Source organism: Lytechinus variegatus, chromosome 4 (assembly GCF_018143015.1).
Source record: "Lytechinus variegatus isolate NC3 chromosome 4, Lvar_3.0, whole genome shotgun sequence".
NCBI lineage: Eukaryota > Metazoa > Echinodermata > Echinoidea > Temnopleuroida > Toxopneustidae > Lytechinus > Lytechinus variegatus.
The window spans coordinates 50279077-50306287 of record NC_054743.1 but is presented as its reverse complement, the minus strand read 5'-3'; the positions used below and the strand labels follow the sequence as shown (position 1 = coordinate 50306287).

The window sequence follows — 27211 nt, the reverse complement described above, 5'->3', positions numbered from 1 at the left end:
TTCAACATTCAAACCTGCCTAAACATTTACAAATAACAAGTCCTAAATACTGTATGAGTGAGCAAAAGATAAGAGAGAAAAAAAGAACGCAATATGCATTCTTTTTGCTTTATATCTCTAATTGGGAAAAACATGTTATTTGTTTCTGCACAGTCTGTATCTCTCTGACTTTAAAAAAAAAATTAATGCATAATTTCAGGTTTTTCAAACATGATTTCAAGGAAAATTATTATTGCAACTTTGCCATCCAATGGCAACAGCATGTACCATGCAGCTTCAATACTAAACAGCCAATGAGAAGAAGAAATTTAGGCCGGTTCACACTGCATGACAAAGTTCATCATAGAAGTTATTTTTATGAAATTGACCCCTGGTATTTTCTGCTTGTTCAGGTGTGAAAGCACCAAGTGTCACATCTGTCCTTCACTGCCAACAGAAACGGAAATGACAGTACCAGGTAAACTATGCTGGTCTCTCAAATGAATGTTGAATTATTCTGAATTTTATTACTGGTATGACCACTTTTAATAAGAGAGCACCTGGGTCATTAGCACAGCCATGGTCCATACATGTATGTACATGTACCTCTGTTGTCTTGTCAGTTTGAGATTGTAAAACAAGAGTCAAGAGAAGTCACCTGGCTAGAACTTACAATTAGCAGTATGAAAGCTATCTTTTAAAGTTTATTTTAAGGACAACCATTAAAATTTAATGATGATATTATTCACTGTAGTTCAAAACTGACTGGGCTGACAATGCAATGGTACATGCATCCTCATGGCAGACTGGACTATAAATGTTAATATGAAAAGTTAATGTCTTTATAATATGGAAAGATAATCTCGAAATCTCAACTCCTGAACTTTTACTTTTGTTTTCTTTGATAATTTTTTTCCTATCCATCTTTTTCAAGGAGGGAAAGGGGGGGGGGTAGTAAACTACAGTACATGTACATGTATGACAAGACAAATAAAAAGGCAATCAAAATCCATATTAAAGCACCTCCTTTTCTATGCATTTCTTCTAATTTACAATTATGTTCTTGTATGTACACATATATTCCTGCACTCAGAGGCAATATGTTAATGGCATATAGGCTACATGAAAAGAAATACAATGTGACTATAAAAAACAGAAGCGAATAGACCCACTTTGAGATTTGGGGCATTAATTGGAGCATTAACAATGTGATTTAGATGAGATTGATGGAAGCGCAGCATTATACTATGGTCAACCTGAATGTCAAAGGCATTTAATTGTTCATAATACATACTGTATGCAGCTCTATGCGTACTCATGACAACACACGCTTCATGGGTAGAAAACTCACTGAGCTTTTAATGGAATACAATATCAGGCAATCAAGAGCAACATTACTTGTATGTCGACATTCTGTCTTGATTATAAATTTATTTCACAGCAGCATCAAAATTTCTAAATACAACTCCCTTTATTTTCAGTGAAGCATAAACATCTATTTCATTTATTTTCTTTTGTAATCTACTTTACATGTAGGCCTATATCCCGCATATTTGTTTCACAATCCAGAATGCCCAGATTTTTAGGGGTTTTTTTGTTGGAATACCTGCAAATGTTCATATACTTAAAGTGAGAAAAGCCCCAATCTTGAAGAATGTATCATAACAACACATGGCCCACCAGTTTACATGTAGAACATTGTGTTTGTATCAGTGTTTCTAGAAATCTAAAACAGCACTGACACCATAAAAGTCTATCACACAAACAATATCCACCAGCTGAATGCAATGCAGGGATTTACAAATTTGTTCATATTTTTGAGGGAATGCAATGATAATACCCTTTTTTTATATTCACGAATCTTAATACTTTTGTTATCTTCCCCTGATGTGAACAGAGTACCAAAGAAACTGCCTTTTTTATCTCTAAAAGCACAGTATGGCTTTCGCCGTGCCCATGCAGTGTTTCGCTGGTAAGCTGGGGCTTTGTTGCATAATCAAAGCTAGACAGGGTAGGAAGACGACATTGTGGTCGTGCTACAGTATATCAGTAAAAATTTATGATTTACGAACAAAAGGAGAGACTTTGCTCTCCCTGTGAAGTTGAGATTTAAAGACTGATGGTCTGAAAATATATTTTAAAAATTCAGTTATTTTGACTGCTGGTGAAAGGTGCTTTTAACCCTCTGAACATGGTGAATCAACTGTGCATGCAAGGGTGGGATCTCATGCAATAACTTTCTTATTTTACATCCGATTTTGATGAAATTTTCAATGTTAATATGCATGTTTGATTTTCTCTTTTTATTCACATAAACATTTTGTTGGGGTGGACCTATCCTTTAACAATCAAGGAAATAAAATATACATGTATCAATCAGGGGTTTACATAAGGAGAGAGAGAGAGAATAATCAGCCTCAGTATTAGACAGAAACAGCAGGAAGAAAAGGTGTGTGACAGCTGTACATAAAGGGCAGATCAGAGGCAGGGAGTGCTGTGAAAAAGAAAGTGGAAGAAAGGGAGAAGGTGGGTGCGGAGGGGTGGGGGTTAAAGTTTTCCACAATGGTGAAAATGGTGGAGGGGTGCTTAAAACTTTAAATAGCAAACAAAATTTGTTCTGTTAGACATCTGTTAGTCAGAGGGTGTTATGAACTTATAAGCAAATCGTGCTTATAGTGTAACTCGCCGGGTAAGTTCACGTAAAAGTGTTCTATTGCAAATATAATGTACAAGCGCACAGTGAATGGGTAGTTGATACTAGAAAATCACTTCAGTACAAAATAATCACGCACAAACACTCTGTCCGTTTCTTTTTTCCAACTACTTAAGTTTTTCTTTTGGGGTGGGGGTTGTAGTCCGTTCTATAAAAAACACATCTTTCTCATCATAAAAGAGATTTAAGGCATATAACCTGGTAAAAAAAACTGCAGCATATTTTTCATTTAGAGCAAATCATAGGCGATCGTGTACGTGTGCATGCAGTGGATCCTATGCGTGCATCCGGTGCGTTGGTGTACGGGTGTACAAACAAATGGTACCAAGCAACACAGAGGCAGTGCGTGCACACACTGGACACATTTTCAATAAGCTAGGGAGCGAGTTACACTATAGCAGGAGTTTACAGTTTAAGATCGTAACAGAGGGTGATAATGAAAGCACCATATTTTATTTTAACATCTGTTGCATATGGATTAAACATAAGGCTTGCATGCAGGGTTTTAGTTGTGTCATCAATCATTTATAGAGAACATACTGTACTACCTCCTAATGGGTGACATTAATTACTCCATAGCTGATGAATGCCTGTGCCTATGGATATACATAAATGTTGAACCTTCTAACGATCAAAATACAGAAGAGAAGTTCTTTACCTATCTTCAACTGACTAGTCGGTTGGAATATGTGGGCGGTCGTGGTTTTGTGGTTCTGACTCTCACCTTTCAAACAGAGGGTCGTGGGTTTGAATCCTAGCCATGGTATATTTTCTTCAACAAGAAATTTATCCACATTATGCTGCACTCGACCCAGTTGAGGTAAATGGGTACACGGCAGGATTATTTCCTTAAATGCACTGAGCGCCGTTGATGGTAGCTCAAGCTAGAGCCGGGGTAATAATAGCAGCGCTTTATAAATCCAGCTATTATTAATATTAGATCTATTTTACATGTAATCTCATGCTTGCCATGTCACATTAAAATCCTACTTAAAATGTACATGTACATAGTGTACAAAATGCAAAGCCTGAAATCAGGAAAAAAAAACCTGAAGACTGGCAACTCTAAAAAAAATTGATTTCTCTGTACTGCTCTTGGTGACAGTATACTTAACTGCAAAGTGAGGCATCACTGTACAGTGAAAAAAAAAGGCATGCACATTGAAATAGACCCCTAGTAATAAATCTGCTGTTCTCTTTGCTCAAATCAATAGGCCTACCGTCTTCTACTTCTATCCCAACCCTGATTTTGAGGCAGACAATGTATACAAATCGTCTCGTGTTGACGCAAAAGCCGACCACGCTAGGACCGCAGGAGGACCCAATAAATTATCGGCCCACGCGATTCATTAAGAAAGAAGTGCTTCCGGATGTAGTTAAGGGATGATGAGGCCGGAGCGCAATGAAGCAGTAGCACCGTTAAATAGGATCCTGTAATGCTTGATTGCTTGGCGATAGTTGTTTGTAATAGAAGCACATATTGCATTACTTAATGGAAAAACAGTGGCGAGGCAGAAGCGGCCTGCCTTTTGGAAACAAATCGTGATGAAGGTTTGATTGGACTCTAGGTCAAAATCCAAGCAGTGAAGGAATCCTGCACTGGAAAGCATGAAGAAGGGATATGTGTGATCACTTCCCGGCTTAAACTTATTTATGTTTATAGACATGTATTTGTTCTTGCTATTGAAGTTGAATATACATGTATCTTGAGTTTATTTTGAATATTGACTCAGACCTGCCAACCTGATAAAGAACATTTCAGTATTTTTAAAGCTGAAAATCAGTATTTCGGTGAGGAAATCAATATTTAAAAAAAATACCATAGGAGACCTAAAGCTGAAACTTTAGAAATCAGTATTTTACATGAAACAAACAGTATTCTTCTCACTTTTCAGTACTAAATACTGAAAATCAGTACTACTTGGCAGCTCTGTTTACTGTTAAGAATCTTTAAATATTGTATAGGAAAAATAAATCAGAATTTGTCAATTACATGTAGTATCACTGAAAATTCAGAGAAAAGATGACCACTTCTGTATTTTTCTTTTTCTAACACTCTGTCCTACCTCCCTCCAAACATGTTTTAGTGCAGCATTGTCTCTACTCTGGAGAACATGTTCATCCTAATACTTAATTACAAATAGGTTGTGTTCTTGTCAAGAAGATTGATTTTTGTACTAATACATGTAGATGTTTCATCAGGCGCTCTTGGGCTATCCAATGCATCTAGCTATACATATTCGTAGGTGAGTAGGCCTATACATACACATGTACTGCTGTACCAGGCCTGCCAACATTTGAAAATTCAAAAAGGAGTGCTAATCACACGGTACGAATTTTTCTGCAATCGGGGGTTTTTCCCTGACATTTTTAAATTTAAGACAGGTTTAGCATTGAGAAATTTCAAGTGTTGAAAAACTGTAACACTCTTTTAATACAACCATACGCATAGGCAAACCCCTTTGCACACATACATGTATGGGCTGATTTATTTTTTATTGAAAATAACTTTTTTTATAGATAAAAAATCTTAAAAAATGGGTAACTCTGGGAAAAAAGGAGTAGTTTGCAGGCCTGCTGTACATATTAAAGTTTATCAATAATTTAGATTTATCAATATGCCATTAATAAAAAATACAACCCCTTCACTACTTCTAAAGGTTTCTTTCTTTTTTGTATCCTTCTCCCCCTTTCCAATTTTTTTTTGGGGGGCGGGAAGCAGTGAGAAAGGTTGAATGCCCCAGCATTAAATGAAGAACTGTACATGAACCCTTTAATACCTGTCCATGTACATATAAAATCATTTATAAATCATGGCATAAAAAACAACATATTCAACTTTGAATTGTATGATCCAGTCACCTCAATAAAAACAATTAGGATTATTATGGCCAACCGTTATTTGCTTGTGGAAAATTACCAGCCTGGGCCCCTGGGTATATCGGGACCTGGATTGAGAGAGAAAGCCAGGAAGTTGTTTCCAATCCCTTCGCTCATTGTGGAAGCCAGAAAAATAAACAGGGACAGATGAGGAGTACTAGGTCTACTTGTAAACAAACTAAACAAAGTTGAATTCAAATAATTCAAAGCTTTACATAAATCTGCATTTTGACGCTAGTACACATGTAATTTGTAGACAGGGATGTTTACAGTACATGCATGTGCACATGTCATGCTTTATCGTTTCCAATAATATGCTTCAAGAATTTCCAGAATTTGCAATTTAGGATTTTATACTTCAGTCTTTTTTTCCTTTTTTTTTTGGGGGGGGGGGGCTCACAGAGACTCATTCATTCATCATCCTCACCCCCCCCCCCCCTGTACTGATAGTTTAAAATTACAAATTCAGAATGCTTATTCAAGTTTCAGATTTGGGAATAGAGATTTTCTTTTTGCATGGAAAAAATTTTTTAAAAAAGTTTGTTGCCTTTTTGGAAGTACATGTGCATTTATAGGACAGTAGACCAAGGAGATCTCCTTGGGTCGACCAATGACAGAACTTTGACAGTACCATGATTATTAAGCATGACAAAGCAAGAAATGAGGCAACTAACTTCAACCAACATTGTCAAATACAAACATGAAAGCGACAAAGTATACAGACTAATGACTATTGCAAATGGACTTTTCTTTCCTGTTTATGACAGGCATGCTTGGACCACCTGGCCTAGAAACCTTGGTTATTTTCCCCCCTTGGAAAACATAAGGACATCAGGACATTGTGATAAGAATGAAACAATGGCATCTTACATCCTCCAGTTGATATCTTGTCCCAGTGTTGCTATTGTTACATGTCACATGAGTGCAATGTTTCTGTTTATAGATCCATGGCCTGATTGGATAAAAGTCACTAATGTATAGTTACTTTGCCATCCAATGGTAACTCCTGAGATAATACATGACATTCTCAATAGCCAATCAAAATGAAGTATTAACTCCTTGAATGCACTGAGCATTGGAAAAAGCTGGCTTCAGCTGGAGTCAGGGTAATAATAAAAGCAAGTCCTGGAATAGGTTACTTCTACATACATGTACATATATATGTACATGTAGATAGATGGCTTTAAAGAAAAGCCTACAATTGAAGTTATTTCATGGATGTCACCCTTGAAGGGAAGGTTACCATTTCTAACCGATGAGGCAGGGTAGGAAATAATTTCAATTTTTAGGGGCTATCTCTATTTCACATTTGGGCGATTGCGAAATTTTGGAGGCTATTTCTATCATAAAGGATTACTTTGTAGGGGTAACAAACAATTATTATCAACTTTTCTGATATGGAGTTAGAATATTGATTTTTAATAATCTTGGATAGTTTTTGTCACAGATCTTGGAGCGGCTCTAGAAAGAATGGTCGCCCCAAAGCATGCATTTTTGGGGAATTCTAGGGGCTATTTGAGCTGTCAAGAGGGCAAAATCGCCCGTCGCCCTAATGTATTTCCTATGGTGCATGGGCTTTAACGTTCACTGTACATTATATTTCTCTTTTATACCATCCAGGAAAACAAAATTTCAGGTGATTTCACCTGTCATGGTTACCCTGCATGTCTTTGGAATCGAAGCCATATCATTATTGACATAATGCTGTTTATATCAGTTCAAACTATTTTGGTCAACATCAACTTTTACCGATAGGTTCTGACACATGTCTTTTATAATTCAGCAAATAGACAGTTCTCTCAATATTAAAGATGTTACCGTTTAATAATTGTAATTGTATCCATATATTTTTTATTCTGTCTTGCTAAATTTAGACACCTACCTTAGTTCCAGGACACCATGGAAACGCACCCATCTCCAAAAAAATGATTGAATAACTCAGAATTTGTTCTTTGCTCAACTGAAGCAATCCAACATCGGCAGGCCTACTGGTCACAGCAAAGGAGTCCATTCAGAGTTGAATGCATGAACTCAAATTTTAAAACTGCATTCACAAACAGGTACAATACATGTCCATGTACCTGTATAAAGTGCAATATCACCAGCAAACGTAAACAAATTGCTGTTTTGATCATAAATTCTGTTTTTGCATGTACTGTACAAGTTTATGGCCAGTCCCACTTCACCCACACATTTTTCCACATAAAATTACACATCTTTCCAGAATTCCAGGTACTCAACGCTTCTTTCCATTGGGGGCCTACCGACTCGTAACGCGAGGGATTGGTTAAGTGTCTCCTAAATCCGTCCCATTTCCAATAATATCCTGAATTGATTAGAGCATGCAAACAACATCCCTAACTAGCACAGGGCTTTCCACATCAATATTCATGTTTCATCCCACTAAAAACTTCTTTACAAAGTGCATCCATATGTTGAAGAGCAATGTAGAGCATTCAGATTTGACCCCCCCCCCCCCCTCTCACCCCAAAAATCTTTGGAGAGTTTTATAGAGCAACTGTCAAGAAGAGTAAAATAAACTTATTCTTTTCAGAATGCCCTTACTTTGGACATTTACATGTACATGTATGTACTGTTGTTTTTCAAGATCTTTGGTTTTGATACCCAGTAAAACCCACAAACCTTTCAACATTCATTATACACTTCTCATTCAAATAATTTCCATCAATATTAATCCTGACTCATCCGAGTCTCGACAATTGGTGAGCGAAAATATATCAGTTGGAGCAATTTTGATTATTTCCTCGAACAATGTGAACTCATTATCACGTTTATATTTTACATTTAAGGCTTTGCCTATTAAAAGTGGTTATTTTTTATGAAGAGCTTGATAAAAAGGGGTACTTTTTACCAAACTGGATTTTTTAATATAAATATAGAGGTGGGAATCAAATGCACCTTCTATATCACAATTTGAAAAAAAAATGATTGCAAATTAGAGTTTTATTCCAAAAGGAGCTTAATCAACAATGATTTAATATCTAAAATTGGTTTATTTTGCTACTTTAATAGTTTATGCGTTCAATTTTTAGGTACCTGTTGTTCACACTTATTAGTGCAAATTTTGAGGAAAATTATAGAATTTTACTATTCTAATTAATATTTTTTGATTTAGCTCTTTTTGTGATTATCAAAAAGTCACCAACCTTAGGAAAGATGAAAAATGTTCAGTTTTTGTTGTTGTAATTTCCAAACATCAAAAGAGTGAAATGTACACTTCTAGCAATATTTTATGTGTTTTGTGTTCAATTTTCAACATCAAAAATATTTAAATTGGCAAAAATGAACATTCTACCAGGAGCTACATCCATGATAAATAAGATTTATAAAGATTCTTTATAGAAATTGATGATGAATGCTAGATTTTTAGAAACATGATTTAATTAATCCAAAAGATGATAGCCCCATTATCAAAATAAAACAGCAGTAGACTTAATACATGGAAAGGAAAATAAAAAAGCTTTGATGCCCTTCTTCCCTTCCTTTATACCCCTTTCACTTTTCCTTTTCTCTTTCCACCCTTATTTTTCCTTTTTGAGGGCATTTATTTGGGAGGGGGGGGGGCAACCCCACCGCCCCATTTGCAATGCTCCTGTATATTACATGTAGATCTGCAACCAAGTTCCCTTTCTTATTTGGACTGGCATCATTTTTAGGGGAAGGTGAAATTTATTTCCCCCTACCTCTCTCACTCCAGGAAATTCTGAAGAATTCAGGCTTCTAGTATGCCCTCATATTATATACAGTATCATATACATATACTGGAGTTCAGTCAACTCCAGTCAAATCGGAAGTGGAATGTCATTCCATTCACAACTAATGTCACATGATGAATATTTCTTGGAAAAATTAGAGGTTGCAGTGAATATGAGATGTTATTAGCTACCACACTAGAAAGTACAAGAGTTTTCCTGGAAGCACATCCTGTTTTGCTGTTCTATAGATGTAATTCTATAATACTCTGGATGATTATTTTACTACTGCATACATATCATTTTTCAACATTAATTCATCTCTTGAATAAAATCACCATTAGAATTGGGGAGAAGTAGTAAACCCCAGTCATTTTTATGCAGAATTGCCCTCCCCACCCCTCCCCCCCCTTCATTTCTAAAACTTATACTTTAAATCATCTAAGCATTTTGGATTGATTGTTTTTTGCCCTCTTATAAAAAAAACTGTGATAGAAATCTAGCACATAGGATATCAGCTGCAAATGAAATACACACACATCATGTGTGTACCTTGATCCCAAATTTACTTAAAAATTGGGGTATTCAAGTTTTCAGGTCAACTGCATCCAAACCCAATTGCATATTGCCTTCTCCTACAATCTTAAATTTCCAATGTTACTGTTAAAGGTCAAGTCCAACTTAGAAAAATGTAGATTTGAATCAATAGAAAAAAATCAGACAAGCACAATGCTGAAAATTTCATCAAAATCAGATGTAAAATAAGAGAGTTATGAAATTTCAAAGTTTCGCTCATTTTTAACAAAATAGTTATATAAACAAGCCAGTTACATCCACATGAGAGTCAATGATGTCACTCACTCACACACTATTCCTTTTGTTTTTTATTGTTTGAATTATACAATATTTCAATTTTTATGAATTTGATGATTAGGACCTCCTTGCCTGAAGCACAAAATGTTAAAATAATGGAATTCCACATGGTCAGGGAGGAATGAAACTTCATTTCACATGACAATGATGAGAAAATCAAAATATTTCATATTTCATATAATGAAATACCAAAGAAATAGTGAGTGATGTCAACAGTTCCCTCATTTGCATACCGACCGAGATGGGCATATAACTGTTTTGTGAAATGAAGCGAAACTTTAAAATGTCATAACTTTCTTATTTTACATCCGATTTTGATGAAACTTTCATACCCCTTTCTCAAACCCAAATATGCGGCTAATAGCAGCATAATTTGGTCGTAAAATCAGAGGAGGACCACAGTTATCCGCATTATTTTGATGCTGCAATTATCTGCATAATAGCGGCATCGGGACCAGATTTTGACTTTATGAACGCATTTCCAAATAATGCGGATAATTGCCATGGTGCGGTCACAAGGTCACCCTTTTCCAACAGTCGCATCGGAGGGGGCGTGTGCAGTTGTCATGACGATTATCCGCCTTTTTCAGGACGGGCGCTCGTAAAAATAGTGCGGATTATTTTCGTAGTTTGTGAATGCAATTTTTATTGAATTATCCGCATTACTTTTAGGCGGCTAATTGGAGGATGGGTTTATGAATGGGGTATCAGTGTTCTGCTTGTTGAATTTTTCTCTTTTTATTCAAATCAAGTTTTTGTTGGGGTGGACTTGTCCTTTAATAATAGAATTTTATTTTTGGGCCAAACTATTTCTAACACTTGTGCAACCATTTCCTGCTCCCATTATAAAGACAAGGGATGGAGTACTAACTCTTTGGGAAACTGGAAAGTTGTTTTTTTTTTGAAGGACAAAAATAAAAGCTACATACCTCTGAGTTGGGAATGAATGCACTGGGCCCAGTACCACATTGTCTGGGAATCTTCCCTCCTTGTTCCTGTGAGGAGAGATAGAGAGGAAAAAAACCATTCTTTTAAAACATCAACTGTGAATAAGTATCATACAGTGCAAATCTCTTGGGAACGAATAAATCTGTTTGAATTTTATTAGGCAAATTCAACTTTATACAAAGATATGATTTCACATTATGCATATTCTGACTGAAATACACTGTTTCAAGTTTCATAGGCATTTATACTAGGCTTGTAATGCATGGAAGGTCAACTATTAAATATGCAACATGTTGTACATTTACTAGCAATTACAGTGTACATGTAAATGTACATACATGTAGGAGAACCTCGATCTGGGAAGAAATACATACAAGAAAGAAATCAAAGTAATGATGATTTCAATCAATGATAATAATCTTTGTAGTAAAAATGAGTAAAAACTGAAAATCCACTTTCGATTCAGAGACACGCAGTTCATGTGAATGTCACCACTCAAGATTAGTAAAGATTTGACAAAACGCAACATTTTTTTTTTCAGGAGGGTGTGGAGAGAATGGAATGAGGGAAGATTGAACAATGAGGGGCAATTGAGGCTCAGGCCAGTTTTAGCAATCCACCTTTATAGCAGACAGGTTGAAAATATCCATTCAAATGCACACACCAAAAATTAAGTGTCCCCATCATCAAAAAACTTTGCCATTTTAATATTCCATTGCAATGGACCCCATCAAGTTGGAAAAGCGACGCCTACTGTCTCGCTCTGCTATGCGAGACAAAAATACAGCAAAGACTCAACGGAATGAAGCTGAAACACAGACACAAATACACACATACAGTACATGTAGTACATTAATATTAATAGTCAGTTTGAAAAGCAAATCAAGATTATTTGGACTACATTTACATAACAAATGTGACATATAAAAATAGCATATTATTATTGAATATTATTTTTCTGGTATCGCATCGCAATTTGCTCAACATTATTGAAAGACTGCTATGCGTGTATGGCATATTATTACATATAGGATTGTACATTACTTTCTCTTTTATATGGCCAAACATGCTATTCAAATTTGTTAAAAGCAAAATTATTTCCTGATTGATGCATTTAATCAGCAATTCATATTAGTATTGCCTGTTTCAATGAATGTATTAAAGAATCAACTTCAGCATGTAAAGGATGTAAAATTGTGAAGGTGATATTATGCTTGCAATGCATGACAGACATGATTACGTGATAGGGTCTCCATTCTAAATGGCGGAATGAAATAATGAATGGCCGGTCTACTTTTTTAATACATTGTATGTACATGTAGCTCATGTTTTAATAGTCTGTGATATTCAGACATACATGTAATTAAAGTGTAAACAATGTGCAATAGGTTATTTTCTTCTTTTTTTTATTTGGGGAAACTTGCTGGATTACCAGTGTGCCCCCCTCTCTATTTTTTCAGAGCCTATGAACCAACCCCTTAAAAATTGTTGTATCAGAGAAAGAATTACATGGGGGCTGGGTAATGTAGCCCCCCCCAAAAAAAAAAAAATGCTTTATAAACGATCCCCAGAAATTCCTCATTCACTACAATGTTAAAAAGCTTAATATGTTGGAGATTTACATGTACATGTACAAATAGGCAGGCAAGTTCTGGAAAGTAGCCCCTGGAAATCAATTCTTATTATATTTTATTTTTGCCTGTGCTCTATAGTTGTCAATGACATCTTGATTTTTGTCTTCATTTTTGATAAACTTGCCAAACCTGACCATGATGAAGATAAAAACCACAAAGTTTTGACAGTTGTGTGAAATGTTGACAATCGGAAATAGAGCCCAGAGGCGGCTCACCCCACACATCCTATGGATAATAACAATCTTGTTTCCACAAACTTTGCTGTTGTATGCACATGTGTATATGTACAGGGAATGATAGTGAGAATAACTTGAATGTAATCCTCTAGCATTTTCCTATCATTTTTCTTCAATTAGGCTACTTTATATTCAGTGAGAATTGAGACATCAGATCCAGCTAACCAACATTATTTGATTATAATGGAGTGAAATTGTGAAAGCTTCAAACTGAAAATTTCATCAGAAAGATTTTTCAGAAAAGTTATGCAAATTGCAAAACAGTGTGCTAGTGAGGAACCCAATGATAGGAAACATTGCTCATTGCTGACAAGTATTCTGCAATTAGCAGCACTGAAAGTGCTTTTAAGAATCAAGTGACATACTTCCAACACACATTTGGAACCAAAGCCAATGGCCTGAACTACATACCGGTACATACACAGCCCACTGTCTTGATGTCAAGTCAGCCAAGTACATGTATGTACAGTGCAAAGTAAATGGACTTCTATACCCCTTTCATAAACCCAATTATGCGGATAATATCCGCATACATGTAATTTGGTCGTAAAATCGGAGTGGGACCAGAGTTATCCGCATTATTTCGATGCTGCAATTATCCGCATAATAGCGGCATCGGGACCAGATTTTATGAACTCATTTTTAAAGTAATGTGGATAATTGCCATGGTGCGGTCACAAGGTCACCCTTTTCCAACACAACCCCATCAGAGGGGGTGTTTGCAGTTGCCATGACAATTATCCGCCTTTTTCAGGTCGGGCGCTCGTAAAAATAGTGCGGATTATTTTCGGAGTTTGTGAATGCAATTTTTATTGTATTATCCGCGGTACTCTTAGGCGGATAATTGGAGGATGGGTATGTGAAAGGGGTACTAAACGTACATGTATATGTGGACATGAATATAAGAATGTTCCCAATGGCAAAGGGGCAAAATATAAAGCCAAATACATGTACATGTAGCATACCGTTATGTTGTATGGGACAAAACTTGTAAAGCTGCAATGTACAAGCTACATGTAGCAAAGCGAGCAAGAGAAAATTATGTTTACCTTTTTCATATGAAAATCTAATTTTACGATAGCTTTGGACATAATATTGAGAAAATATTATAAATAATAAGATTTAGGCCTACATGTATATATCGTCTTTCCATTTTTATTAAATATTGTATTTTTATCACTTCTCTTTTCTTTTTTCTTTTTTGTCATGATTTTGACAATGGCCCCCATCCATAGTAGGCCTAAACACGGACTATGTACAGGTTCAGGTATACTGCTATTACAGTAGGCCTACAGTACTACATGTACAAGACCTCTTTGAGATCAAGAACACAATGCCCAAGATATAGTGTAAAATGTATGCAGTGTACAGCATAATCAATTCTCAACCACAGCCAACGACCAAAGATCAGGGACATGGACAATGTCCAACGAACATGTGATAAGACCACATATCATGGTCAAGTCATAATGGGCAAGAGTCCAGCTTGCACATCAGTCAATCAAGTCCTTGTTTCACACAGAAATATAACTTTACCATTTCAAAGGGAATGGGAATATATAATAAACAAAACAGGAATTCATAAGGAGGATAGATCTAGTCCTGATTATTGGTTGTTTTATAGAGGTTTATTCACACCATGTAACCCCCCCCCCCCCCCTGCTGCCCATTTCCTTTGCTTTTAATAATATAAATTAATGTGTTCATAAAATAGCTACATGTACATACATGTATAACCCCTTTTTGATGAAAAGAACTCGTGTCAATGGTGCACATGTACGCATGTGAATGAACAATGCAATGTTCATACATGAACTGTAAATATCATTGCAATAAAGTACTTAGAGTTGTATTAGGGGACTGGCAGCCTGCACACCTTCAACAGAGTTTGGAGTGAATACTTTCAATATTAATATTTTTCAAGAAAGTTTGATAGATACATGTAGGCCTACATTTGAATACATGTACATGTACAAATGTAGATGTACATGAAGGCCTACATGTACATGATGTATTTGGACGGCACTACTGCAATTCGTAAATAAACTCTCCAGAAAATAGTAGGCCTACTGACGTTCAAATTGTTCATGATGTGCATACAAATGTCAAACAGTCCATATCATAAATATTTACAAATCAATATTCAAACATCGAAATACTAGATCTAATCATTGACTTCAGTTTTGGCCTACTCGTTGACCAATGAAATAGGCCTAACTCAAAGCAAGCCAAGGTTACAAAGTGACCATCAAAAGTTTGCAATAGTGGGCTACAAGCCAAGATTCTTCTCTGAGGGAAAATGCCTCTTTTTCCATACCCACTGACCTGTGAGGATGCCGATGATCTAACACGTTTTCCTGTCATTTTGGTTTCTGGCGCCGTTTCTTCCGTTACCACCTCCTCCCCAATTTTCCCCTCCATCTCCTGAATGGAGGAGTGCAACTCAGTCCTCACACAGTCGAGACTGGCGTGTTTCCCCATCGTATCACCGTCACCGAATTCGGCAGGGGCACAGTAATTCAAGCCACAACCGTCCGCAGAGGAATTGTAACAGTTTGATACACCAAGCATTTGGGTGTTTTGTTTTGGTTCCATGGGCTGGAGAATGGCCTTGGTAGTGTTGAAATGGCTTATGCAATACCAAATGGATATCAACACAAAATCACAATCATACACCTCTACAAGACACACTGCTGTAGTCCATGATCAAGTGTGCATGCAGCAACCTCTCCAGGATATTGCATCACACTGAACCAGCTGCTCTTTGTTATGAATATGCATGATCTTCATTCACAGACACACACAAAATACACAGCAGGATTCGCGCATACTGGAGCGCACAGCAAGCAAAGGCACAAAGACACACAAGCACACACAAAGTCAGACCATGGCCAATGTTTGCCATGATTGGCTGAAGGCTGGGGGTAAGTTGGAGGTGTGTCCCTTCATGAATATGTAACATCTCCTTTCTTCAAGTGTAGTCTCCTCTCTCAGACAATGTTGGTTATTGTAATGTTTTGTCTTTCATACTGTACAAGCGCTATCATCAACCCATATGAAAATATTACCTCTCGGAGTACATGTACATGTGATACTGTGCACATGCAATTCAAGGAAGTGTATTTCTGTGAAATATACAAGTATTATATCCCTGAATATTTATCAACTACAAGTAGTTTCATAGAATATTCATCAAATCATGGTAGGGTCTGGTCCATGATCAAATCAATTCACCTCAGGAGACTATCCCATAACCCTGAAAAGTCACCTTTGGTGGATGTAAACACTGGCTGGTTGGTGACGTCTTGTTGGCCAGAATCCCAACAACACAAGAGAGTTTTAATATGGGAGCATCACTTGAACTTGATCAATGATTTACATGTAAACATGTAGCACATACCAGGCCTGGTCACGAGCCCGGTGTTTGCGTCAGAGTGATTTCAGTATGAAGTATGGTACACACTTGAAACAGCAATTGACATGCTGATAAACTTCAGCCATTGTCAGTTATTTCTAGGACATTCTCATCCCTCCCATACAAAGATAAATGATATCATTATCAAAGGAATTCAGTTAAAACAAACATACATCTGTACATGTACATGAACATTGTAGGCCTACACTATACATGTAGCAACAAAAAACATGATGATGACTACAGCCTACATGTACAAGTGACTATAAAGCAAGACCACTCACTGATTACCCCAATACCGACTGCTGAGTCTCACTTGCATGAACTTTCTGGATGTTTCTCATCATTGTGTTTTTTACAGAATAACTGAAGCAAATATCATACTAAAGCTGTACATTTCTAAAACTGATTCAAAATCACACTATCTTCCAGTATTATGCATTTCTTCATGTAGAAAACAGCTTTGTGAAACACTCTATGCTGAGTGTTCACATGAACAACAACAAAGTAGCCCCCCCCCCCTTAAAAAAAAATTCAAAGGGGAAGTTCACCCTAAAGAAAAGTTTGTTGTAAAAATAGCCCCAAAAATGATTAATAATGTTGGTGAAGATTTGAGGAAATTTTGTTATAAAAGATTAAGAAGGTTAGTGGAATTATAAGTTTGGGATTTGTGACGTCATAAACGAGCAGCTGCCCCGTATACATGTATGTTACTGTACATGCAATGCATGAATTTCATTATGGATTCTGATGACTTACGTTTGTGTTATTTTCATGATCGGGTGTGAAATGATTTGTGTATTGATAAACAAGAGGTTCAGTAAAAACCATTTTCAATTTTCTGAGAAAATGACAATTCATTGATCTTTTTTTTTCATTCGCTAGCTATGTATGATTGTCGCAGACAATCGAAAGCTCGGTAATTGCTCCGGGCTTCATTTGGTCTATAAAGACAAAGGGTTTAAAGTTAGAGTTGCAATAGGGTTTTATGTTATGTTTAGGGTTGGGTTCGGGAACTTTAGTGTAGGGATGATCCGAGCTGAAACTATGTATATCTAAGTATTTCTAAAGTAAAATTCACAAAGCAAAATGGTGAAAATTTCATCAAAATCGGATAACAAATACATTTATTTATTGAATTTTCAATTTCATCAATATTTTGTGAAAACACTTACTGCACATCATCATGAATATTCATTAGGTGGGCTGATGATGTCACATCCCTACTCTCCCTTTTCTTTATAAGTTATTAGATGAAAAAATAAATGTTTCATGTTTCATACATGTACATAGTGTAAATTATGTGTCTCATATTATGGTGAAATAAGTCACGGCAATAAATGATTAATGCACTAATAATCAGTTGTCAATCCAATTGTTTTAGTTCTTAGTAGGAAAATTTGGAATAAACCCAATTTCATATACTGGTAATAAAATACACAAGAACAAGAGGGGATATGACATCATCAGCCCACCTACATGTACATGTAAGAATATTCATGAAGACATGCCTAGAGCTGTTTCACCGGATTAATGCAAATCTCTAAAATTCAATAACTCTGTTATTTGTTATCAGATTTTGATCAAATGTTTAGCATTTTGCTCTGTGAACTTTACTCTATTTATTGAGATATATCCAGCCTGGACCATCCCTTTAACAGTGGAGGAAATGCCATGGAACTGATGAGAGGGACCTTCTGCATTTTTATGCCATAGGCCTATGTATTCAGACCACTTTTCTTGAATAAATGCGTGAAGGTTTTGCACAGCAACCTGCATACATCATTTGTACATCATCTACATGTACATTGCACTCTACATTATCCTCCTGTATCATTGCCTGCCTGACAAAAGGGGTAAGGACGATTATCATAGCCCTGGGAAGCGCAAGCACCCCCAAGATTATCTTTCCCAGGGGGTGCTGCATGTATTATTTTCCATAGGCATCACCCCCTGAAATTTTGGTAAGTGTGTAAAATTTGAGAAATATATATGTAAAAAAGACAATCATTTTGTGTTGAAACTTTTTTTTTTGCTTGTCAAATTAACTTCAGCTCCCCACCAATACAATCGTACCCAGGACCCTGGATGATATTAATAATTTAACCAATTCCTTTTGCTACAACTACACACCAAAGTTCTATTATTGATTATGGTTTGATAAGATATCGATTTCATTCTTTTGAATAAAACCTTCAAAACCTGCACAGCTGATCCATCTATTCATAATCTAGACCTCTTTCCTTACAATCCCTTCCTTTATTCCTTTGTCTTCTATTGTGGAGAATCCTTTTATTTTGAGGAGCAAGAGCCTGGGTTCATGTAGTCTTTCATCCAGGCAAATACACATGAACATGTCTGTACACGTATTGAGTCTGGAAATCTTACTACCAAGCAAACAAAAAATGAATGCAGAGCAAATCCCAAGTTTAAGTTCATCACACACTACATGAAGGTGTAAACTTCAGCAGCTTATAACAAAAATAGTATAAAAAAAATCATTTGCACATTGATGTACATGTGGGCTTTCATAATTCCCAAATTATTTGGCTATTTATTGGGAAAATCATTATTGTCTACAATGTAGCTCACTTGTCACTTTTCCTTTTTTTAAATTACTGCAGACTTCATTTTCATTCCCATCCCATTTCCTTGAAGGCCTACATGTACGTATGGAAAGTGTATTGAACAGAATACTACCATGTGACTTCAAAGTAAGACTACTGCTGACAATTGAACACTGGAGCCTTTTGTGAAGTACCAGTAATGCTGTTAAGCAAAAGAGTTGATGGAATGATGATGCAATAATTACAGTAACCTCAAACATCCACTGAAGCCCCACCTCCCCATGGATGGCTAGACCTACATGCACATGTACAAAGGCCTACATGTATGTAGCTGTAAACATACATTTTTGTATATATGTAGACCTACATTTGAAATATTTTATGTTTGATGTACATGTATGGTACATAACACAGTGTACAGTCTTAATTTCAAATATAGGACAATATGCATGAATTGGGAAGAATTTAGGTCTACAAATACATGTACATACATGTATGTACCAGGGGAAATCACTTGTCCAGATGAACATGTAGGCCTGCATAATGTACATTGATAATAAACAAACATGCCTTTGCATTTTCGTTCAATAACTTTTTACTTTAATAAAGGACAAGCCCACCATAACAAAAGTTAAAATTGAGTAAAACAAGAAAAATCCAACTAGCATGATGCTAAAAATTTAATCAAAATCAATCTTTGGTGAAACTCTGGTCAGCTGCATTGCACTTTGTCCAACACAATACCCTTCCCCGCTTATATATTTGAAGTTTTTCTTCTGATATGATGTAAAATGATGAACTTCAGCTTATCCAATTAAAGTTTTTACAAAACAAACAAAAGTTTTCAGTTCAAATGAAATAAAGTAAAAATAAAATAAACATGTACAGTACCATAGATTCTCCTATGAAGGAGATGCGTAAAAAAAATTTAGGCTAATACTGGTACCCTTTTATAAACTTACACACGAGTTTTAAATTTTTGATCCAGATTTGAAAAAAAAAAGCCAGTATAAATTATTAGGAAATGTCTGGATTTGGTTGGAGTTGCCCTTTAACATTATGATGAATTGAGATTTTCAGGACTCCTCAAATAATTTCCACATGGGGGGGGGCTTGATCACCCCAACCCCCGTTTTATTTTTTTCCTGCAATACTTTGTATCATGATAAAAATCCCTTCAATTTCTTCTCTCTTCTCCTTTTTATTTCCTCTGATTTTTTTTTTTTTGGGGGGGGGGTTATTTTAATAGGAACAAAGCTATACAATGTTTGTGGTGAGCAGAAAGCACCCCCGACATGAAGTAATGGAAAATTCCATTGTGACACACCAATTCATTTCAACCAATCACAATGTTCAGGATCGGAACAATGTACATGAACATGTGCGTACGTGCATTTGAACATGGAGCAAATCATAGTGGACAACTAATAGAGAATGCAAGAGATGTACTGGTACACATTGTATTGTACAATGTATTCAGAACTGAACTTCAACTTCGCTTTACTGTGGGGGGGGGGGCAACAACAACCCCTGGACAGATAGGGAAAGTAGAAGAGTCAAAAGACCCTGAAATGGATCAAACTTTTACAAACAGTATGATGGCCTACAGTATTAAAGATGTACACAGCATATATGTATGCTCTATGCTGTACATAATGTAAAAGCAAAGTTGTATACCGTACTTTTGATGTCTTGGCAAAATTTAAGCCCCTTGAAAAGTACAGGTAGGCCTACATGTACATGTACTAATTTTCAATGAAAATCAACACTTTTTAAATATAATTGAATGATTTGTGCACTGGAAAGTCAATGCCCTTCTACATTGTGTAGAGTATACATGTACCTGTACAAAGTATAGATTATAGAAATGTATCCAAGTATCAAGCTTGTATTTGCCTGGCTACATCAACTACATGTACACTTTACATGTACCAGGGCAGGGACTCGGTTAAACAAAAAAGAAGAAATTTTGAGGGGAACAATAAAGACCTCTCCTGAAACTTTTATCATAAAAAGGGGGGTACCCTTTATGTGGTACATGTACATGTAGGGGAGCACTGCAAAAAATCTTCTTTGACATACAAAGGGAGCTTTTTGATTCGATTACAAAATGGATGGGGAAATGGAAAGTTACAACCTAAAACCAAAGGAGACAAAAAATCAGATGCCCTGAATATGTAATGTTTATCTCACTTTGTGTGTTATTGCTTAAATGTAATTGTGTAGGTGTAACGTTGATTGAGAATGAGATTTTCAAGGTTAAACACTACAATCATTCACTGACACTTGTTCTACGTTCAGGTTTGTATTACAAAGTGATGTTAGAATAGAGATTATAGTATACAATATAAAATGTTGTATACACTGTACCAACAATAATAATAATGATACATGTATAATAGCCAATTTTTATATAGCACAATACAACAATACAAAAGTGCATGATGTTGCTTGATTTCTAGTTTTTCTGCGTATCAGCATTTATCATTTTTATGTAACAAAAATCCATTTCGCTATTAATAGGCAAGTGAAAATCGCTCTGCCTGAAATGGATGAAGACGAGCGGTACATGTAGTGAGTGATCACTCTCGCTCCCCTTCATACCGAGCTCCTTCTGTGCATGTACATCTACCCAACTCTCCCTGACATCATATGCAATGAATTATTTTTTATAGAAAAGGGAGTTTATCACATCATCAGCTCTCATCCGGGACACTACATGTATATTGAAATTACCCATTTTCTTATTAAAAAGAAAATACAGTATCGCCCAAAATAAAGTTGACACCCTTAACGCACGTAACGCCGCACCGGCCCGCACTGCGTTTATTTTTTCATTAACGTTCACGCGCGTTATTGCCAGCGCGGAAGGATATCAAACAAAAAAAAAAAAAAGTACCTCGTAGACTTACGTCGCATTATTATTGCGATAACGAACGCGATAATAGCGCAATAATCATGAAGATTGTCATAATAAGATGAATCGGCGCGCCGATGTTTTACTAAAACCTCGTGTAAATATTTTGAAATTTACCACCCTCTTGGAGATCGAAATCCAGGAAATCCAAGGGTGTCGATTTGGGTTGATTAACGGTGCGCTAGTTGACAAGACAACAAACTGAAGAAGTCTCGGAGGAGGTGACTTGGTTTGACCAGACCTCGGAGATGCCAGAACACTCGTCGTCTCGTGCCATCATGAGAATGCTCGATCCGTTCTGATTTGGAGTTCAGTTGTTTTCCCCATGATTCATGAATATACTCGTTTTAACTAGTGTCACTTTTTAAGAATTCTCATTTGTCTTATCGTGTTTCACTTTCTTTAAATGCGTGTAGTTTGTTTTCAACCTAAAAGACATTTTGTCCAAGAGCAAAAATAAATAAAAAAAACATGATAAAAAAGGTTTTCAACCCAAAATTATGACATTTCGTCTAAGAAAAATTTTGACAAGCTGAAGCAGAAATAAATAAAAAAAAACGAAATGTTCACTTTCAAAAGAGGCATTTTTGTTTTCACGGCATTTTTACATTACAAATTTTAATTGTGCTTCTCGAAAGTGGGGGGGGGGGGGGCAAGGGTTGTCTGTGCCCCTCCCCGGGATCCGCCAGTGCTAGTGGATACAAGATAATACGCGGGTGTTGTACCTCTGTGTTGTGATGTTATGTGATGTTGTAAGAGAGATTGGCAAAGCGAGGGGGAGACACGCATTTTAATACACAGAAAGTAATACGACTTGAGAAACCACAAGAGAATGACACAATTAAATAGCGATATGCATAAAGATAGTCCTTTAATTTGTCCCCAGATCAGGATGAAAAAAAATCAGCTCCCGCTTTGCGCTCGTATAACTTATTGGAAAAGATTTCAATGTATCAGATCAGATCTATCATTTTCAGCTCGAGCTGAACTATGTCATCTTCATGAGTCACACTGTAAGCAGACCAGTATATATAACTTCAGCTAACGCTTTGCGCTATATATTTTTTTTTGCTGAGATACAAACCGTGATACACAATCATCTTCGGCACAAACATTGCTCATTACAATGTTTAATTTCCAGGGCAAACGACATGTTATTTCCCCCAATATTTTAGCTCACTCTTATTTGTGTGATATAATTTGTTAGTTAATTTCTTTGAGCTCTCTGACAGTTACTAAGCTTTATTCTTACACACAAAAAAGGTAAGGTTAGGGGAAGATGGGGCAAAGGACCCCAGGCTTTCGGACAAAGGAATTTTGAAATTTGCATAAGTTAATAATTTTGAAGCAGACGTTCGACATGGCGGCATAGTATCAACCATGAACTTGTAACATGTAAGAATAAAGCAATTAAAGTAACTATCACGGCTACATCTTGAACTATTCAAAGGAACCACAAAAAAAATCAGCTTTTACCTGCAGTTCAGGGAAATGGATGAAAATACCCCCCCCCCCCCCTTATTGGCGGAAGCTGCATCCACGGCCCCTGTTTCTGTCAAGTCTTCAAGATCCATTTGATGGTGTAGACTGTGGTACTATCGTAGCCGGGATTTATTTGGGGGGGGGGGGCGATGATTGCACGCGAAGTATATAACACTTGCAGTCTTGCAGAGCGCGCAAATTTTAAATAATTTTTCTTCCCGCTCGAAGCGTGGATGTTAAATTGCATTATAAAAAAAAATAACAAATGCCTACTTTGGTATAATCAGATTTGATAGAAAAAAGATTCAGCAGCATTAAAAACAGAGTAGAAGACAAGTATGCTATGCAGTAAGGGAGAAGTAATCCTACCCGCGGATGACATAGATGCTCTGAAATTTCGAAGAGCAAAATTTCCAGGTCATATCATGGTAACACCAACAGCATTTGTTTATAATTGTGCTCTGGCATTATTAGCTCATTGCGTGATATTTAAACACAAAAGGAGGGGGAACATCACGGTGACTTCTCTTTTCATATCCTTTTCGCCGTTGTCAGAATGTTTTCTATTTCTATAGAGAGTAACAAAAGGTAAATCAAGTATCTTAACTCCTTAGCATCTCAAAACAATTTTGAAACATGTCCTGATCATTCGTTAATTAAATCTGAGATGTTTGTGACTTCTATTTCATTTCCTTTTGCCGTTGTCGGAATGTTTCTTTTATATTTCTTAGAGAGTTCATAACAAAATGTATATAAAATATATGTTAACTCCTTAGCATTTCAAAGCAATCTTGAAACATATCCTGGTCATTCGTTCATTAATCTGAGATGTTCGTGATTAAAATCGTGAATTCTCTTTTATTTTGTTTCCTATTTGCCGTTCTCGGAATAGTGCTTCATTTATCTTTCTTTGAGAGTTCATATCGAAAGGTATTATTTTAACTCTTTAGCATCTCAAAACAATTTTGAAACATGTCCTGATCATTCGTTCATTAATCTGAGATGTTTATGACTTCTATTTTATATCCTTTTGCCGTTGTCGGAATAATGTTTCATATATATATTTCTTAGTGGGTGTTGCAAGAAAATATTTGCGATTCAATTGCAAATTTTCTGTTACAATTTCACAACTGATTTTTACAACGTTAGCTGAGCAAACCAGATTAATACCTTGGTCACATTTACTCTACGACGGCGAGTTGAAAACAGCCGTTTTAACATTTTTTTTTGGTACTAGCTATACATACATGACACAGGTGGCTTGAATAAAAATGAATAAAACGGCTGTTTTCGACTCGCCGTACGGCCGCCGTAGATCAAATGTGACCGTGGTATTAACTTCGTGTTTCAAGGCACAGATTAACAATCAATTACTAATTTGGAATTAATTACAAGACATAATAGTGATTGATTTAGGGACCAAGAATAGACTTGCAATTGATCGCAAGTTTCTTGCAACACACCAATAAAAAGCTCATAAAGAAAGGTATATAAAATATATTTTAACTCCTTGCACCTCAAATCAAATTTGAAACATGTCCTGATCATTCGTTCCTTAATCTAAGATGTTTGTGACTTCTCTTTTATTTTACTTTCTTTTCGCCGAGAGGTGTTGAGGAGTTAAAATATATTTTATACACCTTTCGTTATAAATTCTCTAGGAAATATAGAAGCATTCATATTCCGTCAACTGCGAAAAGGAAATACAATAAAAGAGAAGTCACAAACATCTCAGATTAATGAACGAATGATCAGGACATGTTTCAAAATTGTTTTGAGGTGCTAATTAAGGAGATGAAGTAAATTTTATATACCTTGATCCTTAAAAACTAAGAAATATAGTCACTGCATACTTGTAACTCATATTTGAGTGATTTCGGGTGATTTCATGCAAGGGTCTAGAGTGGGCCATAATCGGGCCATAATATGCCTGCACGTCTATCATATGTTATAGAAGTGTTGGTGTATTGTTGAAGTTTAATAATGACCCTATATAGCTAGCTACTTCGACCCGTTGAACCTGACTGGGATCAATATTCGTCAATTACGCCGTCTAGCACGTTTTGAGAACAATGGACGAAGGTGTGAAAATCACAAAGCATCCAACAATAGGAAGAATCCTTTTCAAGAAGCTATGCTAAGATCTCTTGTGTAGCGGTTTGAATGTGAATTAACCCTGGACGCCTGAATGGTCTAAAGAAATTACGCATATTTTATCTTCAAGACAAAAAAGATAAATCAATGAAACAAATGTGTGTGTTTTACTTTTTACAAACGTGTATCAATTAATCGAACATCTTATTTGCTGTATTGATGAAGAGTACCAGGTCGATAACATGATTTATTAATGACACCATGTGAGTTCTCAAATAATGGTACAAGATTTTAGAAAAAAAAGTTTTGGGTGTCGTCGCGTTTATATCAAATCTCAGCAAATATTGAAAAGTTTCTGAAATGTCATTACTTTGAAAGTATGCACTTCATTAAACGTGCACATCAGGATGGTCTCCCATCCTGATGGGAATACATTTTGCCTTGTCATGGGGAAACTCCCCATGTAAGGAGACAAAGGAGCTGCACTCCTTCCCTATCATTTCAGCGGAAAGGAAGTGATTACTCAGAGAATTCGGAGATGGAGGGGAGAAAGAGTAAGGTAAGGATCTGTCTATTCAAAAAACAAATGGAAGAAACATAAATAGAACGGGGGGGGGCGGCGGAAGGAGAGGTTTGCCAAATAAGAAATTATGAAAACATTCAGGTCACTGTATCAAAAGCAAGTTGAAGTTCAACTATTCAAAATTTAAAAAATATATATCACATTATAGTAAAAATATAGGCCTACATGCGATGCAAGTCACTACAGTAATAGTATGATTTTTTTGTAAATGAAAAATATGCATGTCCTCTTCCTCCTCTCCTTTTTTCTCTCACGTCATTATCCTGATCACTTCAATCTATCATAATTATGATTTATCATTAATCTTTAATTTATTTTGAACACTATCATGTTAAGGATTGGTATGTGATAATTTATTAATAAAACATAACTTGAAAAAACTATATAGCATAGACAAATTGGTTAAAGCTCCCCCCCCCCCGTGGTGCAAATCTAGCTGGTCCAACAGTTGGGTAATAACAACGTATATTGGTATATTCCATATTTATTATTATTCTAAGGTTGCGTATATAGAACATGGTTTAATCCTGACAAAATGGCTTTTATTATATTTCATTTTACTTTATTTTCACCATTCGTTGTGCCCAATTTCGGCTCCAACTACTCTCTTCCTTTCTATTCGTTTCAACGTTTCCTCTGCCTCTACATCAGGGGGGGTACTTAGATTTGGACAGGGGTGTGCGGCTGAAGGTTCAAAACCAATAACCATTATGGGTCATTTTGGCTAAAAGGCACCCATTATTAGGGATTTATTAAAATTTGACCCCCCCAAAAAAAAAATGGAGAATATGGACCCACGTTTAATTCCAGTATCTAAAAATTAGGGCCATGTTTCGGGATTTTTCAGCATAAAATGTAAAATCAAACCCCATGTTTAGGGATTTCTTTTTAAAAAAAGCGACCCATTCCAGCGGCACATCTGCCTTATTTCGTGAGTACCCCCCCCCCCCCCCCCCGGTGGTCTGAATGTATTCAAAATTTTCTGAACGCTAAAATATGACTTTATTGCTCATAATTAATTACCTCGTATTTTTTTCTATTTATGCCTCGACTGCACTGATTTTTGCTTTTTGCAATTTGCAGATACCATATTAAGACTCGTGAAACGAAAATTAAACGGCACGCACAAAATTTACAATTTGAAGCCAACACCGAGCTCTATCTAATGAAATTAGAT

The 27211-nt window shown here is 36.2% G+C and overlaps 1 protein-coding gene across 1 annotated transcript in view; it reads right to left on the bottom strand.

Annotated features, from left to right (window-relative positions):
* LOC121414247 (sestrin-1-like) overlaps nt 1–15648 on the bottom strand; it is a 49938-nt gene extending 34290 nt beyond the window's left edge. Inside the window, exons 1-2 of the mRNA XM_041607360.1 lie at nt 15302–15648; nt 11088–11153 (exon numbers count right to left, since the gene is read on the bottom strand). Coding sequence (XP_041463294.1) covers nt 11088–11153; nt 15302–15571 — 336 coding nt within the window. The 5' untranslated portion in view covers nt 15572–15648. The remainder of the gene's footprint in view (nt 1–11087; nt 11154–15301) is intronic.
* Nucleotides 15649–27211: the final 11563 nt, after the last annotated feature.